This window comes from Neoarius graeffei, chromosome 20, assembly GCF_027579695.1.
Source record: "Neoarius graeffei isolate fNeoGra1 chromosome 20, fNeoGra1.pri, whole genome shotgun sequence".
Taxonomy (NCBI): Eukaryota; Metazoa; Chordata; class Actinopteri; order Siluriformes; family Ariidae; genus Neoarius; species Neoarius graeffei.
The window spans coordinates 37,307,498-37,327,648 of NC_083588.1; the positions used below are offsets into that span (position 1 = coordinate 37,307,498).

Sequence of the window (20,151 nt, forward strand, 5' to 3'; positions counted from 1 at the left end):
TGAAATACCAGGACATCTCATCTCATTATCTCTAGCCGCTTTATGTGTTCTACAGGGTTGCAGGCAAGCTGGAGCCTATCCCAGCTGACTACGGGCGAAAGGCGGGGTACACCCTGGACAAGTCGCCAGGTCATCACAGGGCTGACACATAGACACAGACAACCATTCACACTCACATTCACACCTACGCTCAATTTAGAGTCACCAGTTAACCTAACCTGCATGTCTTTGGACTGTGGGGGAAACCGGAGCACCCGGAGGAAACCCACGCGGACACGGGGAGAACATGCAAACTCCACACAGAAAGGCCCTCACCGGCCATGGGGCTCGAACCCGGACCTTCTTGCTGTGAGGCGACAGCGCTAACCACTACACCACCGTGCCGCCATACCAGGACATTTTAAATCTAAATCTGGCTGCCTCTGTCAGGAAACTAAAACTGGGTCATCATTGGCTCTTCCAGCAGGACAATGATCCGAAGCACATGTCCAAATCAACACAAAAACGGTTCACTGACCACAGAACCAAGCTTCTGCCATGACCATTTCAGTCCCCTGAACCTGAACCCTACTGAAAACCTGTGGCGTGAGCTGAAGAGCAGAGAGCACAAGAGAGGGCTGAGGACCCTGGATGATTTGGAGAGATTGTGTACAGAGGAATGGTCTCAGATGCCCTGCTCTGTATCTCCAATCTTGTAAAATATTATTGGAGAAGACTCAGTGCTGTTTTACTGGCAAAGGGAGGTTATACAGAGTATTCAGGCATGAAAACGGGTCAGGGGTGAAAAAGGTGAGAAGGGTGCGCGAGTGGTGACGTGGCCTCTGGTGTTGTTTTATTTTGTTTGGGGGGTCCTCCCCCAGAATAAATATTATAGCCTCCTTACTAAGTATACTGTATTGACATTTGCACAAGGACATACAGTACAAATACATGTAGTTATAGTGAAATTATGCCCTGGAAAAAAATGCGAATAATAGAACGAAGAAAGTGGAGAACACACAAGGAATAGTGATCATTTTTTCCTTTTATTTTCCTGGACCACCAGTGTCTCCATGGCCCGCTTTCGCCGAGTTGCCACATGTTTCAGCCTTGCCCGCTTCTCTCCTTCAGCAGTCGGTTTATTGGCCTGCTGAGCACTGCAAGTTGCTTGAGAGCCATACTTGCTCTGCTGCTGCTGCTTTTCCTCCTTGTTCACCCTCTGCTGGTGTTTGTATGTGGCTGCTGCAGAGTTAATGTTCTTGCACAATGTTCTGTCCACTTCCCCAAACTTCACGTCCTCCCTTCTAAAGAGCTGCATAGCTGTCTTCCCCCTGGACATCAGCGTGTACTTGACCATCTGTATTGCATTAAATGTTTCCACATTCATGTTGCCACTCCTTTGATCAATTACATCATTCATCAGACTAAATGAGGACTCGACTCTAGGTCCATGAAAGATGGAGAGGCAACGCTTAACCAGTGCACCCAGGGAGGGGCACTTGTCTGGTTTGTCGAAGACATGACCCCACCACTCCACGATGCTCTCTCCCTCCTTGAAGCTGGGGATGGTCAGGTCAACACTGAACCGCACAAGTTCCCTCTGGATATCCTGGTCTGCTGGCAAGAGGTGCCCCAGCATACCACTCAGCCTGCCAAGATATGGAAGTACCTGCAGCTTTCAGTTCTTTTTAAATCAAGGCTGAATACTTTCTTCTTTGCTGCTGTCTTTTATTAAATCAAATTTCAGACTTTTAATTTGATTTCTTTCAGCACGGACAGCACTACAAAATGGCGTCTCCACTATACAGTGCCCTATAGAGGGCTACCGCATGACGTCACCGCGCCGCGAGATTTTGTTAGGCGCCATATTGGAAGACCAAGTACATGCACTCACAATATAAAACAAAGTACGAGCGAGAGTAAAGTGACACGATGGATGATAATTCTGGTTATGTGAGTACATTACCAGCTGCAGAAAGGGCACGGTATGTGGAGAAACTGGCTGTGATTGATGGGTTTGACCCATATGATAAGACTCGGGGCAAGGGAGAATGGAAACATAAGGAGGACCTGACACCAATTCTGCCATCTGTTTGCTACCCAGACATTGTAAATTATTTGTTGTTTACACCCAGTGCCTACACTGCTGATGACTTGAAGGCCTACAAAGGCTACAGGCTTACAATTATGTTGTTAGCGGCTTGGTTCATGATATTACAGCTGTTATTAAGAATAACCTACACATAGTTATGGCCAAGGTAATCTTGTTGATATTTATCTTTTAATAATATATCTTTTCAGTTGAAAAATTAATACTTTTTGTTACTATTAAGGTATCCATAATTTAGGTTAATTTATCCAAATTATACATATGTATTTATGATATATGCCTACACAACAACTATGCTTTATTTATATAATAGGAGGGAGAGCAAGCCCTAAACCATCCTAAATTATTATTATTATTATTATTATTATTATTAAATTGTAGAAGTCTGGGAGGCTTGCTCCTCATACAGTTATCAACTTGGGGCCAATTTAGCATGTTTTAAATCTGAATTTCTTGCGTTTGCTTACCTCAAAGTGTCCACAGATCATGCAGACTTATCCATTATATCCACAGTTTTTTGTCAAGTCTCACACAGGTTTCTTTCAAGTCTACTGTTGGGCCAATAAATCATAAATAAAACAGCTCAGATTTGTTTGTTTAAGTCGTTTGCCACTGCACTTTATTCTCGTGGGTTCACATACCGCTGCCGTTATTTCCCCCTAATCACGAGTTTGTTGGTCTTCCAAAATGGCGCAGGGTCTGTTTACTTCCGGTTTCGGGTGACGTCAGTGAAATCCCTCTATAGTGAGTAGCGAGCAATTTCGGACACAGGGATTGTCAAAAGACGTGCGCGCCCTCTTTCGAATGCTGACGTAATCAAGCCGGAAGTTTTGTTTGTTTTGATGGCAAATCAGGAAAGTTTGAAAAAAGTAGGAAATTCAGTCCGATGACTCAATCCAGCTTCCAGCAGTCTGGTCTGCACTCTGACTGATGTGTGCACGCTCTGGCCAGCAGGAGAAGAGGCGTGAAATGATGCTGCTTGCCCTTCGCAGCGAGATGTACTCGTCACTATGGCGTCAATATCAAAGCAGGAGGAGGAGGCGCAAACTGGCACGAGCTGTCTATGGGTGCGAAGCGACCTCCTTGCCCTTTGGGTCAATATCAAACACCCCCCCCCCCATTTTTTTTTTCTCATCGGATCTACACGATTCACGTAGGTCACCCATTTTGGTTTCAAAACGGCGAATTTCGCCGAAAGGTGAGGGATTTTCATGCATGGTATTAAATGCAGGGGTGCCAATAATAGTGGCGCATGTTTTTATTGAAAATAATTATTTCTTGATGAGGGATTTGTTTTTCTCTGAATAAATTTATTTGAATTAAAAAGGTTGAATGTTTTTTCATCTTTTCAGTGGGAGATGAAGCTCCTTCACCAAAAGGTAGATTTTTTTCTAACCTTTTTTACTAATCTTTACAAGGGATGCCAATAATTGTGGAGGGCATTGTGTATATAAAACATACTGTAGTTGTACGGATAACATTCTCAAGCGTTTTCTAGGTAGTCAAGCAGAGTTTTCCAGTGTAGTTGAAATGTAATCACTGTCTCCTGAGTGTGGGTGTACATGCTTTTGAGTCACTGTGTGAGATTGTGTAAGCTTGGTATCTGTGTGTATTCTTATGCGCATAACTGACAAGTGACCTTGCACATTTAAGGGACCTAGAATTTGCCCTGCATGTCAGCAACACATGATTATCATCAACAACTTTACAACCAATACATAATGCATTTGCAATGGTGCGTTTCAATTTTGATCAAGAGATCTAGCAAATATTGTTTTCAGAGTCACTTACATTTTAAAACCAGATCATATTTTTTAAACTTTGGATCATCTGTATCAACACTGAAACATCTGTGTGAATGACGTCCCCAAATATGAAATTATAGAGATTCAGAACAGCATCACTTCCTGTTTGTGCTGCTCAGGTTTTTCAACAAAGATTTAAAAAGTTGTTTTTCACACAGGACCTAAGAAGCTACAGTTTACAGAAAACAGCATCACCTGACCCTGAATCGGGGCTTTCATTTTAGGAAAAGCATAACACATTTCGAATATTAGTCATTCACTGTCAATTTGACCAGACAGAGTCAGTAAAAAAATGTGCAGAGGTGGACAAAGTACCCAACTTCATTACTTAAGTCAAAGTACAGATCCCACTGGTCAAATGTTACTCCGATACAAGTGAAAGTTGTACAGTCAAATTTTTACTTAAGTACTGAAGTACTTGCTTTTAAAAATTCTTAAGTGTTAAAAGTACATTTTCTGTCAATGCATTGTTGTATTATTGCCACAACGCTTACAAAACCTAATGCCTCTGAAGCAACCGACTGGATTTACTGGATTTACAAAATGAACGCATGCTGTGCCATCATGGTGGTTTAACGTTAAGTGAGCTAGTCAGTGACGTTCCACCTGACAACTCTTTTCAAACTCAAAATCATATTGGGTAGCTAACGTTACTAGAAAAGATTTCTACATTCTGTTTATTTGGCAAGATTATGCTAAAACATTTCTGAAAGGACTTCAGATAAGTTAATGTTATTCATGTTAGTGTAACTCCGTTTCTACATGCTAACTAACAGTGTCCACATTAACTAGCTGTGTGTTAATGTTAGCCGTGGACAAGGCTATGGCAACTTGGCAGGCAAATCCGTGCCATAAAAAGTCATTTGACTAACCAGACTGTACAGCTATTGCAACACTATCGCTAGCTCTAAAAGCACAGACAACTTCATTGCAAGCTCTCTCTTGGAATAAAACGTTTATATCCCTCGATATGCTTCTGCAGGTTGGACAGTGAGTTTTTGTAGGCCGTGATGTGGTTCATTTTCAGCAAACAAAAACATTTAAAACGAAACGAATCTTTAAACCTTTCAGAAAACTGAAACATGGGTTCATGGGCGTGTGTATTCCCCAGAAGAACCGCCTCCTTCCGTTCTGCCATCAACTGACCTAGTTCAAATAATGCTATTGGGAAATCATTGAACTTGATTTTATAATCTATGGATGTGACCCTAGTGATTACTGATAGGCTGTCTCAGTGTCACCTGTGAAAAAACAATCATGTTTTTGAAAAGAAAAGAAAAAAAACATCCACTTTCAAAGCTGCTTCATAGTAACGACTACCTTGACAGAAATATAATGGAGTAAAAAATACGATATTTGTCTTTCAAATGTAGTGAAGTTAAAGTCAGAAATTTACACAAAAAAAATACTAAAGTACAGATACTCAAAAAGTGTACTTAAGTACAGTACTCAAGTAAATGTACTTCGTTACTGTCCACCCCTGAAAATGTGCCAGATGTGTAATTTCTGGTGAACTCCACAAAGTTGCAATCATGGAATCGTGGGATTAAGAATGCCATATGGAGAAACAATATAGTGCTCATACAAAAGATAGTTTTATAAAATTTAGAATAACCAGAATCTGTATCATGAAGTCTCTCAAATCATGGTACTGTAAGTACAGCTGAAACTGTGCCAAACTCTGGGTCATTAAACCTGTGTGAATACAGCTGCATTAGACTTCCCTCCCTTCGACTGGCATCAGAGTCATAAAGAACATTCCAGAAGTATGTAGGGACAAGAGAGCGGAGAAAAGTGATTGGTGGGCAAAGGTTAGCTAGAGGAGGATCGAGGAACAGCCTGAAGAGCTCTAAATACTGAGACAGAGAAGAGATTATTTATCAGCGCCACTGAGTAAGTGATAGGTTTACAGTAACCGCTTCAAGAGGAACACAATGTGCATATTTATTAAAGAGGTAATGTAATTTCTAGCTAAGAACTGACAATGGGCTGCTACAATAAAAAAAAAGCAATAAATAGTATCAAGGAAATTGTCACCTGTAGAAGGTCATCACTAAGGACTTCTGTTTTCTCCGCTCTGGAAAAAAAGAACAATAAAAGCAGTTAGATGTGTATATATACTCAATGGTCACTTAAATAGAACACTGGCACCCCTGCTCGTTCATGAAATTAGTCAATCAGTATCACATGGCAGCAGTGCAATGCATAAACTCACAGTGACACAAGTCAAGAGCTTCAGTTAAACATCATAATGGAGAAAATGTGAGCTTAGTGATGTTGCTGGCGCTAAATGCAGGGGCTTCAAAGTTTGGGAGAATAGCAGGGTACAAATAATTTACAGCAGGGTGCAAAATGGTAAAATGTCTGCCAGCGGCAGACACAATGCACGCAAAGCGTGTAGGTAGGTAGGCGGACGGACGGACGGGCGGGCGGGCGGGCGGGCGGGCGGGCGGGCGGGCGGACGGACGGACGGACGGACGGACGGACGGACGGACGGACGGACGGACGGACAGACAGATAGATAGATAGATAGAGAGATGCAAGTACGAATTTTTCATGGGGCGGGATGGTTTGGAACAGGCCATCTAAAATTGGGATAACATTTACCCGGGATGGGTATTTGAGGCGGGTCGTCTAGCTTAAGCTTGATTAGCGTTGTTACGCACGCCAGTGTTTCCCACAGAAATTTTGGAGACTATGGGGGCAAGCCATGGGGGAGGCACGGGGGTTGTTTAAAATTGAGTGATATGTTAAATATTAAGTTATTACTGAAAAACTATTGATTAAAAAAACAGACACTGAGAAATGGTCCTATAAACAACTTTACCAATATAAAAGATTACCAGGACTACAAAAATGCAGAAAAATAGGCTTTACTTATCCAAATGCACCTGTTGGTTCAAAAGTTAAAGTGCATAGAACCTCACAGCACAACATGAAGTTACCTTAAAATATAATATAAATGCCTCAGCTTTCATGTAAGAAAAAAAACTAAATACTAGTACTGTGTGCAGGCAGTCTCTCCTGAAGACTAAATTAAACAGTAATTATAAACTAATAAAATAAATGGCTCAGGCTTCATAGAAGAAAAAAAAACAATTTGAACAGAATCTCACAGTATGATGCTGAAGCTGCCTAAACAATGGAAAATAAAATACCATTTTGGCAAAAACGTTGGCATCCATTAATTTCTTGTATTAAGTAAAAAAATATGTTGCCAGATACTGCTGACGTTTTACAGCCCAAAATCAGGGCTTTGAACCAGAATTTTTTTCCTATTGGTTCGTTCTGAACAGAAACGGAATTTTAACGTTTCCGGTTTTGGGTTCCACCATTAAATAGACGTTCCCGAACCGGTTAGAACAAAAAAATTTCGTTCCCGGAACGGTTAATTACGTTCCCTGTCAGCTGTTTAACAAATGGCTATAAAATTATGTCTCTGTCTCATCCAGCTTAAGCCAAATGTAGGCTAATTCTATTACAACCTTCATTAAATAAGACAAGAAATAATTCAAAACAATTATTATTTCAAATGTTGGCGATTTGGATTCTCAGTATGTCTTCCCATCTACACAAACAGAAAAAGTGCCAAAAATGAAAGAGAATTCGTTTAGTGTGTTATCAAAAGCTAGTCAGGCCCTATAGAGGGCTACCGCCAGCGCTCGAAACTAACGGTGTCCCGATGTCCCGGGGACCATAAAAAATGTCATCGGGACACAAAATTATCATATCTGGGACAATCCCGGGACAATGGAAAAAAATAGATCTAGAAAAAAAGTTCTACATTAAAGGTGCAGTACAAGATTTTGGAATAACGGTTCCCGCAAGCCATATTTTGAAAAGAAACACTCCCACCCCCCGCGTCTCCACCCCTCCTCCCCCTTATAAAGCCTGAGAAAGTCAGGCTTTATAATGGGTGTCTATTGCGTTACACACTAGTGGAGCTCGTTAAGTTAGAGTGTAGAGAGCTTGGAAAAATAGCTCAAACTTTCTCATTTAAACTGTGTTTTCAGCCCCAATTTTCACTCCACACACACAATTTTCTCAAAAGTAGTAGCCACACTTGTCCTGATTCACACAATGTGTCTACCTGAGCGATAGGATTTACTGTTTTTGAATGAGAAGCCTGAAAGTAACGAGAGCACAGCCGCGCAGCCCCATAGACTCCCATTATAAACGTGGCAGAAAAGTCACTCGTTTTTAACTCGCTCTAGTGACCTCATTTTTTACACTACAGACAAAAAAAATTACATCCGTGTGTTCAGGAGAGCCTTGTGGCGCTCACTGTGAAAGAATTTTGTGAACATCTCCTTCCGTTTTCGTGTAAATCCCCGTTGTTTGGAAGGAGCGCACTGAGAGAATCCTGCGCTCTGTGTGACACTCTGCTCGCTCTCACACACACACACACACACACAGAAGGGCCGGGCTGGTCGCGGGCTTCAGTCTGATTGACGTGTCAGTATCCAATCATTTTGAGGTGGTACCTCGATATGATTGGATGGCGTTTTTCCTTTATTTTACACTGTAGACTGGATTAAAATATTTCGTTTTTTGGGTCAAACCTTCTATTGTACTGCTTGCAACATGGGTGTGCATTTCATCCATTGATGGTATGGCTGATGGCTTTCAAAACATCTCTGAATGGGGCAACAGGTATATTACATAAAAATGGATAACGGTAATGGTGAAAATGATAAGTTGGCCTTATAAGTGCCAACAGATATTCAAGGTATAAGTAGATGAAACAAACATAAAAGGGGTCTTATTTTCAACTAAAGTGTACTGCAGATGTAGGGAGTTGAAACATTTTCTGAATGAGCTAGTTGGCCCCTTTTAAATAAACGGGTATCTATTCATACAGTGAGATCGCCAAAGTTTAATAAACTGAAAATGCAATAACTGTAATTTTGAAGTAGATGATGTATTGGACATGTGTCACTTGTGTTTTGTGACTTATTGTAAAAATGATATAAAGGGTTCAAAATCGCATAGTTACAAATATAATAGTAACTTCATATGATAATATTAACCACTGGTTATTTCAGAGAGGAAAAAAATGGGGACACTATTGCTTCCATTCGGGACAATACAACACAGAATTCGGGACCACTGGGGGACACAAAGAAAAAAAGTTAATTTCGAGCCCTGGCTACCGCATGACGTCACAGCGCCGCGAGATTTTGTTAGGCGCCATATTGGAAGACCAAGTACACATCTATGCAAGTACATACATACATAAAACAAACTACACCTGAAATTTAGCCAGGGCCGGTTCTGCCCTAATCTGGACCCGGGTGCAACATCGCGCAACCCCCCCCCAAAAAAAAACACCACTCTAAATCAGGACAACCATCACATAACTATAAACATTTTATATCAACTATTTTAACTAAATGGGCTATAATAAATAAGCCTGCAGGCAGCCACGGCGGGCTGCCTCAGAAAAGTAACCATTTGTCCTACCTTAAAACTCGTTTTGCATTTTCTGCCTCCTTTTTTGTATTTTCAACCCTCCGTTTATTTTCTTTCCTTTTCTGAAAACCCGATTTGTGTCCAGACATTTTGTTCTGCTACCAATTAACTAACTCGTCAGGTCTTGTCTCTCGAGTCCGCGATGATTCCCGTGGGAAGGGCAACAATTGATACATTTTTACAAACAGCCAATAGGGAGGTTGCATCGTTCAGGCTCTTCTTTGCTCAGACACTCAGTAATGGAGACGTGATAGCAGTCCACCTTCCCGCTCTCTCCATTCAGTCAGCGAACGTCACACAGGAAGTGAACCCCAGCGGGTCATCGAAACTTGCGCAGGAGAAGAATGGCTTTTTTATTTGTAGGCTACGGAAACTTTGAGGAACGAAATAAAAACCGGTATTAACCGGTTACCATTATTTTTAATAAGCGTTTCTGTTCCGGAACATAAAAAATAATAAAGTTTCTGGTTTCGTTTCTGTTCCATGTGAAATAGAAAAAGTTCCCGGTTTTCGTTTTCGTTCCTTGAACCGGTTCAAAGCCCTGCCCAAAATATGTTCAAAACCCGCCAAAATGCACTTACAACCGCCCAAATTGGGCGGGAAAACGCGCAATCTGGCAACACAGGGGCAGTAATGCCTGCACTCATGTCGAGGATGTAAACACAATCTGGCAACACAGGCGGCAGTAATGGCTGCACTCATGTCGAGGATGTAAACACCCTTGACGCGGCAACGGACATACATGACATAGTGGATGTAATTTACGTTCACAACTTTTTTTGCCGTCAGAAATATTTAATATTAAATTTTGTGACTCGACTGACAATAGCCGGCGGCATAACAAGCCATAGCCGGCGATTTGCCACCGGTGACCGGCTACTTTTGAGACCGCTGGAAATGGGCTGGCCGAGTATTTCAGAAACTGCTGATCTCCTGGGATTTTCATACACAGTAGTCTATACAGTTTATACAGAATGGCGTGAAAAACAAAAAACATCCAGAGAGTGGGAGTTATGTGGGTGGAAATGGCATAATGGCGGATACATAGTGAGGGATGCTTTTAAGAACTGAAATAAAAGATCAAAAAGCCTAATTTTCATGGTGCTAGTTTGTAATATATGCTCATTCCAACCTGCCCGCTTGGGCATGTCGGGGACACATCCCACTTGCCCAAATGCATGTTTCACTTTCCCCGGGCAATCCTTAATGTCGAGCCCTGATTAGAGAGGTCAGATAAGAATAGCCAGACTGATTCGAGCTGACCCGGAAGGTTGTGGTTAGTCAAATAATCACTCTTTACAACTGTGATGAGGTGAAAAGCATCCCAGAAAACACAACACATCAAATCTTCATGTGGATGGGCTACAACAGCAGTAGACCACACTAGGTTCCACTCCCGTCAGCCAAGAACAGGAATCCAAAGCTACAGTCGATACAAACTCACTGAAATTGGATAGTTGAAAATTGGAAAGAAAAAAAAAACGGAGATGGGTTTTTTTTTTCAATCTTCATCTGTCGAGTTTAGGTGAACATTAATGTCTAAATTTCAGCTTAATTTTCCCAAGTGACCCATAATAGGATGTACACCATGAACAAAAGAAAGTACATACCTGAAAAAGGTCAGTTATTAAACCATGACTAGACTTATTATTATAAATTGTTTTACTGGTGTAGTTTCAGAACAATAATTGTTTTAGCAATCCTAATCGTCTTGTTGCTCTGATTTTTACACAATTCGTCTACAGAGTTTTTGTCACCTTTATGCAAAGCATGTACAAATGGCCACACAGACCACATCATTTACAAACATTCCTGCCTCCAGCTTAGACACTTCTGTCTCACACTGTTTGTTGTGGGAACAAAGGGGTGGATGTCTCCTCCCACATCCACACACAGACGTTATCAGAATATGACGGGAACTAGAGATGGAAAAAAACACTGAACACCATATGGAGGACAGTGTGAACTTTGTAGGAAATGGAAAGCACAAGAACAGGGAAAATATGGGAAAGACAAAAGACAGGGAGGATGTGCCAAAACTGCAGAAGGCTTATGCTGAACTCACTAAATATCTTTAATTTGTTAGTGAATTGTGCAATGTGCTGATCAGGCAGTGTAGCCAGGCTGTAGTTCTACTTGAAGGTATTTAGAGCTGGCATCACCACAAGTGCCACAGGAAGCATAGTTCACATTGCTATTCTGAGTACCAGAGTGTCTTAATGTGCTTGTGTGTAGACGCCAACAGCATTTACATTCTCTGTTACAAATCGATTTCGTTGAACCTCATCAGCAAAAGCAGTTGTTTGGCAGAAAACACAGACACAGTACACATACCCTGCATTAGCAATGTATATAATCCCTTGTTCTCATGGCAGCTAGTAGATAGTGTGTGATAGTGTGCTGGGTGGTGCAACAGTGCTGAAGTAGTGATTTATGTACTGGAAATGTGCTCATTCAGCACAGTAGTTCCCTATCTAAACTTCCCAAATAGACCTCTATTGTGCCTGAGCTGCACTGCAGTTCAGACACATCAGAGTAATGCATTACATAATATTACTGTAACAGTGATGTGTGGCCTGGAAAAGCCTTGTGCTATACAGTACCAGTCAAAAGTCTGAACTCATTCTTATTCATAGGTTTTTCTGCATTTTAACTATTTTCTACACTGTAGAACAATACTGAAGACATCAAAACTATGAAATAACGCATGGAACATATATGGAACAAGATCAACAGTGAACGACTGCTCACTTACATATCCACCTGCTCTCGCTTATATCAGAACGCAAGCGATCGAAGAAATAGGACACTTATTATGAACATTGACTTCAACAAATAATTAACCCTGAAACAAGCAAGGTTTCAGGGTTAATTATTTGTTAACCCTGCAGAAACAAGCAGTGTTCTCCCCAGGGATTTCAAACAGCATCCTGGTAAACTGTCATTTTGAAATAGCATCAAAATCCACCCTATATGTTTCGTAAATACATTCAGTCGGCAAACAGGAAGTTGATGTGCGACAGACCTGAAAAGGGTATATACAGTAGAGAACCCCAAGCTGAAGTTTGATCCCAAGTGGCTATGATTTGTGGTTGCTGAGAAAAAGGGTGTTTCGGACAGACGGAGATACGGACAGATGGGCGGACAGAGGTAAACCACTATACCCCCCCCCCTTCGAAGCGGGGGTATAATAATATTTATGTGATAAGCAATTAAGCATTAAAGGGAACTGAAGGCAATTTATTTTATTATCAAAATTCTATTTATCTCATTTTATTAAATATCGGAATGCATTTCTGATAGCTATTTTGTCACTGTTATAGCAAGTTATGAGTGTTTGAAATATGTTCTGTAATATATCAGTCCATATGTCAAAGCAATGGCCGTAAACGAGATGCGTTGAGACCTGTGCGAAACATCATAGGATGGAAGTAAAACGTACAGCGGAAATCAAAGTGACCAACATCTGCCAACGTTGTCAAAAGACGCGTGTGCCCTCTTTTGAATGCTGATGTAATCAAGCCAGAATTTTTGTTTGTTTTGATAGCAGTCAGGAAAGTTTGAAAAAAGCAGGCAGTAATCATCATTTACACTCGTTTTTGTGCAATATTTCGTTTGAAAAACAGTTTTCAAAATGGCAGCACTGACACCTGGCTGACACTTCACGTTTCGAAGTCTCGCACAAGTCTCGTGAAGATCGCGCAGATAAGCGACGCCTGTCGTGGACCAAACGAACTAAATTCAACATGGCTAAAAACCGAATAGGCCGATAAGTATAATATTTAATTTCAATTAGTTGCCAATACGAGTCACGATATAAGGTCACTAAAACTGAAAATGTAATTGAATAACACGTTAATTAAGAAATAAAGCAAGTTTAAAAATGACTTCAGTTCTCCTTTAAGTGGTATTTTAGATTCTTCAAAGTAGCCAGCGTTTACCTTGATGACGCTTTGCACACTATTGGCATTATCTTAACCAACTTCATGAGGTCGTCACCTGGAATGTTGTTCAATTAACAGGTGTGCCTCGTCAAAAGTTAATTAGTGCAATTTCTTAACGAGTTTGAGATCAAACAGTAAATACTGTAGTAAATAATAATAAAATTACAGTAAATAGCCTGATTCCACAACTGTAGTAATCCATGTGATGTCAAGAAACCGCTCAACTAAGTAAAGAGAAACAACATCCATCATTACTTTAAGACATTTAGTGTCTTTTAATTAATAAAAATAAAGAAAACCCATTGAATTAGAAGGTGTGTCCAAACTTTTCACTGGTACTCTACGTGTGACTAGACTACATTTTACAAGTACAATACTCTCAAAAAAGCTAGTTTGTAGTTGCTCTCTGGAGTTGCCAAATCACCAGGTAAGTGAAAGCTCCAAAATGCCACCCAGAGAGATGTATTGGTTGCTTAGAAATCAGAAGTGGTATCTAATGTAATATAATAACATGTTTTGAGCTATTTAGACAGACTAAGGGGAAGGAATGAGTATATGTTCATGTCGCACTTTGTGTTTGCACTCTTAACAAAATGTCGGCAAGTCATCAGCCAACATTTTGGCCGTAAGATGTGGCGTTCTCTTCACACTTCACACCTAAATTATTCAAATCTGTCTTTATTGTGTCTTAAAGAAATACTGAAAATGAATGAATGAAACCTTGAACAGTTCTACAGTCGGTTCCTGAGTGCTGTAACAGAAAAGCTTTACCCCGATTGTTGGGAGATTGTGATTCGAATCGTGATGATTGAACACTCATTAAGGTATTAGGCAGAGACCCGTCCACCCGTAAATTTGACGGGCAATTGCCGATTTCAACGGGCAAGTATACACACAGACGGATACTGAAACGGACGATAATGCCGAAAATTTTCGCACATGAATACTCCCACATGTCATCCGATAAATCCAGTTATGTTCCGCCCACACACGGACTGGCCATCGGGAGTAGCGGGAGTTTTCCCGGTGGGCTGGTGGTTCAGCGTGGGCCGGCGGAGAAAAAAAAAAAAAAAAAACAGTTGCGCGCTGGCCTTTAATATGATAAGCAATGTTAACAGTTTCTTTAACAAACTGTTAACATTGCTTATTACAGTTGCGCGCTGGCCTTTAATATGATAAGCAATGTTAACAGTTTGTTAAAGAAACTGTTAACATTGCTTATCATATTAAAGGCCAGCGCGCAACTGTTTTTTTTTTTTTTTTCTCCGCTGGCCCACACTGAACCACCGGCCCACTGGGAAAACTCCCGCTACTCCCGATGGCCAGTCCGTGTGTGGTTCCGCCATCATTTACAAATCGTAAGAAACACAGTTTAATACGAAAAATACTGAAAACTTGAAATGAAAAATCAGAATATTTCATCGTTTCCGCCATTTTGGCCCGCACTGAATCTTGTAACATGCGGACTGAATAAATCGCGAATTCTGATTGGTCGAAAATTGCCAAACACCCTGCGTTGTAGTTTCCTCTTTCTTGGCGGGAGAACCGCATTTTTTTTTGCTGACTCACTCTTCTGGATCAAGATGAATCCCAACAAACGCCCCAAATTGAATGTGACAAAAACTGATTCGTTTTTCCACAAAAAGACAGAAAAGGTATGTGTGATACATTGATTAACAAGGGGGTTTCATTGGGGTATGGTAAAATAGAATACTGTTGGGTTTTTTTTTTTATTAAATACTGTAACTAGATCAAAAGATTATATACAATTCATTGTTGTTTATTTTCTTTTCACTTTTGTTACCAAATCAAACACCATACATACATCTGATACATTCAGGAGTGAAACTGAAAAAAATACAAAGTAAAAATATGCAATATTTCTGATCAAAAATTACACGCCATTTCACCCTGAAAATGTCCTAGAATGCAGGAAATGAAGTCTAAATTTCAAAAATTTTCTGGGGGGGCATGCCCCCAGACCCCCCTAGAGGGACTTCGCGCCTGCGGCACTCGTCTTCACACCTGCGGCGCTTATCAGGATTATATAAAATATTATTTTTGACTGGTAAATTTCTTTTTCTGCCTAATACCCTAACACTCATCCATGGCTTGAAGCCAAGGGAGTAAAAGTGGTTGTGCTCACTGAGTTGGAGGGATGATATACTCTCTCTCTCCTGTCAGTCACTGTGACACTAGCCAATCGTGGGCATCTGTGAGTTCATGTATGCTGAAGAGGGCAGATTTCTTTCGGGATGAATAATGTAAGTATCTATCTATCCATCTATCTAAGATAGCACTAGAGTGTGTAACGAGTGTTAGCTTCACATGTCTTGAAGGAAGCATGTAGTATCCTTCACTTTCCCAGGTCGGCAGCTGTCATGTAATGACATACGATCACACCAACATGACACATGTTAAGTTTAAACATAACCTTCTTATCACAAGTTTGTTTGTTTTTTTCAAAAAGTCAATAGCTGTTAAACATACTGTACTTGTCTGCAAAGCAATACAGACAGAAAAAAAATCAGCTTACCCCTGGCACTGGGATCCATATAAACACCATGGTGACTGGATTAATGGCTGCTGTCACCCTGGATTGTGTTCAGTGACCAGAGCTTAGCTGCTCCCCAAATGCTTGTACAGCTGGTGAAAGGCTTCCATTCAAAACATCCTGTTTCTCATCTAGCTCAACAGTACATATGGTTTCCCTAGCCTCTGTAGGGGAGGAAGTCAAATAATACAGTATAATTTCATACTATATCATAAAGAAATTATCATAAAGATAATTTCATACTGTATCTCATAAAGATAGATGTGCGGGTCAGGAAATTGTACATCTTATTATGAACGCATAAAAACCTTCATGGCCAGATTGACCACTACTGTGATTATTTGTCTTGCTACTCTGAAAATGAGTGGATTTCTGAAATTTGAGAGATTGTGAGATCTGCTGGAAGAGGATCCATGTATAGATGTTGAGACAGAAAGCCACAAAAGATGAAACTGATAGCTACAAGCTGAGCAACAAGAAAAAAAATATCTACGAGATCCCATTACATAGGCAGAGAACTTCAGAAGAGAGAGAATTTTTAGATTCCCATCAATATTGAATTAACATTGATTTGGAGTGAAGCAAATGGATGCGATGTAGGCTTTTCTTTAGTCTTCAAGAATTAATAAATAAATAAAACAAAGCCCAGCCTACACACCCCTGTCAGAGAGTGCTGAGTGTACACTCCATGTGTGTATGATTAAACCCAATCAGCGGAAACACACGCAGACGCGCGCGCACACACACACACACAGCCTGAAGTTCTTCTTGGAATGTACTGCTATGGCAACAGTGAAGTTTACTCAGTCCCAGGCAAAGTCTTTTAAACAGTGAAATGAATGGATAAAGAGTGGATAATGGTTTGTGGTCTGTAATGTAATTCAAAATGTAAATCAAAACTCAAACCCTAAATCTCCAGTGTAATGTATTTTGTTATACAATCATTTAATTGCATGTCCATTTTAGATAGAAGTCATTTTTAGTTGACTTTTTTTAATCCAAATTTCACTAGAAAGCAGTTGCATAGAATACACACAGGTAAAGAGACACCCTTTCTCTCTCTTCTCATTTTCCACTGTCTTTTTTGTTCTGTTTGTGGCAAAGGCCTGCCTGTTTCATTGGAAGCCCGCTGTATGGAAATGAAACTTGTCAGTGTGTTGGAATGGGCCCCTTGCTGCTAGCCAACCTCCAATCTGTCAGTTATGCACTCTTCAAATGTCAGGTTGATGTGTTTAGGATGATGTGCAGAGCACAGTTTTAAATCAAGTATGATAATTCTCTCTCTCTCTCTACCAAATCACAGGACCAGATATGTATTGCATTTTGTGAAGAATTGATACTGTCAAAAAAAAAAAGATAATTTGATATACCCCAATACTGCCCACAAACAAAATTCCTTCTGTGGGCACTTCCAAACCATTCATTATCTATAACCACTTGTCCTGTGCAGGGTCACGGGCAAGCTGGAGCCTATCCCAGCTGACTATGGGCAAGAAGCGGGGTACACCCTGGACGAGTTGCCAGGTCATCACAGGGCTGACACATAGAGACAGGCTTTTAGATAGAGGGGCGTCTGGGCGTCTTTTCGACGCCCTGTACTGAAAAAAACAAGAAATTGGACGCCCTACTTTTTAGTACGACGCCCTAAAGACGCCCTAATATTTCCGCCCGTGTTATGTCCGGTAACTTAGCTGAATATGTTAAAAAATCGCCGAGTCTGAGCTTTCCGAGGATCTACAAGCTTTGTTGACACCGCCATTTTGGAAATTTCAGAAGTCTCGCTTTAACAGCTGTCTTTCCCGAAGACGCCCAGGGTTACCATAGCAACAGCACGAGCCCAGAGTACAAAATATAGGCACCCGCCGCAGAGCTACAGAAACACGCGTTTCTATGGCTGCACTAATTTCAAAGTTGTGAGAGCCCTCGTTATAAATAAATGGGTTATTAAATAAATTTGGTGTACAAAGCACTTGTAATATGCGTTCCCAGAGCAGAGGGGGAAAAGATGTATGCCTAGGAGACACTGGCATAAATATCCAGACAATATAGCCGTAGACTATATTGCCGCAGCTAAATGTGGAATGTAGTCTATAGAAAACCGGCCTTACCTGACATGTTATTTATCCCGAATAAATCCTTTTAACAGTAAATAACACATTTTCATGCAGATTTTCCCAACATTACAGGCTACGTAGTGGAGAGTGTGGTAGTCGAGCCGGCAGGTAGTATTTCTAGTAGGCTAAACAATAATCAAATACGACACGTTCTAAAGGATGCTGGGATTCCAAAGTTGTACCTCAAGGCCCCCAGGCGGTTGTAAACATATTGTTGCCAGTGGACTGTTGCAGTGAAACCATTTTGTTTACATTAAGACATTAAAGAAAGTTGTTTTACCTAAAATGAATCTGGCTTGAATTTTTCCATGCACACATGCCTCCCCCCAGTCCAGCCTTACTATTGATACAAGAATGTTGTAACAAAGGCAAAAACACTTGGCTGTATTGCTCAAAATTTGCTGTCAAAATGAAGGAAATAGCATTTGAGAGCATTAGAAATTTCAAAATTTTCCGGGGGAGTACCCCCGGAACCCCCTAAAACACTCGTGCCAGCGGCGCTCAACGCGCCGCTACACCTCGCCACATACAGTGACACCTGCAAAAAAGTTAGACTCCCTAAAAAAAAATCCTGCCTAAAAGCCTGCATAGAGACAAACAACCATTCACACCTACAGTCAATTTAGAGCCACCAGTTAGCCTAACTTGCATGTCTTTGGACTGTGGAGGAAACCAGAGCACCCAGAGGAAACCCACGCAGAAAGGCCCTCATAGGCTACTGGGCTCGAACCCAGAACCTTCTTGCTGTACGGCAACAATGCTAACCACTACACCACCATGCCACCCACACTACAAAACCTCCAGCTAGAATATATCTTTCATGATAACCTTACATGTTTTATCTAGGTTAATGGAGCAAACTCACTGGTATCACATGTATACCCACCTATAAACATGATGCACTTCTTTAAATAAATAAAAATAATAATAAAGCGTCACAAACATATGATAATAGAGGTTGTAATGATGTTGAGGTGCTCTGAATGCAAAGCCAGCCAAGCTTCATTTTCTGTTAAATAATCATCTCCTCCATAAAATATCAGTTGAAATGACTTACAAACCAGAACAAACATTTGCAGTAGCATGGTATTATGAATTAAATTTGTATCACAAAAAAAGAATATAAAATTGTCTCTCAATTTTTTGCCAACATAAATTATCTTAAACCTAAATTGTTTCTAAATTCATTATTTACTCACAGGATTTTTTTTGTTGTTGTTGCCAATATTTAGTGTTTAAATTTATTCCTGCGGCCTCTAAACCCCCCCCCATCTTCAACTTCATTTACACAGTAATACCATAGTCCTTTTTCATTTAAAGCATTCTAACACCAGTGTACAATATTTGCTCTCAACACAGTGTACAATATGATGGCATTGATGAACCTACAGTCTCTAATGTGCTATATACCCACAGGAACATCATTTGAGCCATGACTGCGCCACAAAAAGGAGAAATATGAAATAGTAAGCTCGTCTTGTTGCAAAATGTATTAGGTTTGTAGCAGAATTACAAAACTTACAAATAATTTCAGAGGGATGTGAGAAGTATCATAAATAACTTGCGTTTATTCAGTTTACTTTTTCTATGTTATGCAGTAATAGTCATTTGGCCAAAACGTTTAGAATTCCTGTCTTTCAATGTTTATAAAAGTTGGTTAGGACTTTAAACATACAAATGTGGAATATTAGAGATGAAAATACAAATATTATGTTCTGACAATTCTGTTAACAATATTGTGATATCATAAACTGTGCTAAAATGATTACATAAATAACTAGAAGGGCACTCAGTAGCATGCATACCTCCGACATGCCACATATTATCAACATCAAAATCAAGTCACTTGAACCTGGGATAATACTAAAGCTGTACACCAAATTTCATCAAAATCCATTCACTACTTTTTGGGTTACATTAGCAAAAGACAAAAAAAAAATCCTGGATCCACAAACATATCCAGATTTGCATCAAAATTTAACCCTTAGCCCATGGCTCACCTTTCCTCGAAATTTAATCAAAATCTGTTCACTACTTTTTGAGTTACGTTGGCAACAAACAAACAAACAAACAAACAAACAAACAAACAAACAGAGGCGAAAATATCATCTGAACACACAGTATAATATCACCACATGCCAGATTGGAAGCATGTTGCACCATAGGCTTAGAT

General features: G+C 40.4%; 1 protein-coding gene across 4 annotated transcripts in view; it reads right to left on the reverse strand.

Annotated features, from left to right (window-relative positions):
• Positions 1-20,151, reverse strand: part of arhgap17b (Rho GTPase activating protein 17b) — an 89,754-nt gene that overhangs the window by 58,871 nt on the left and 10,732 nt on the right. For all 4 annotated transcript variants that reach the window (XM_060901629.1, XM_060901632.1, XM_060901630.1 and 1 more), the window contains exon 2: positions 5,932-5,971. In XM_060901629.1, coding sequence (XP_060757612.1) covers positions 5,932-5,971 — 40 coding nt within the window. The remainder of the gene's footprint in view (positions 1-5,931; positions 5,972-20,151) is intronic.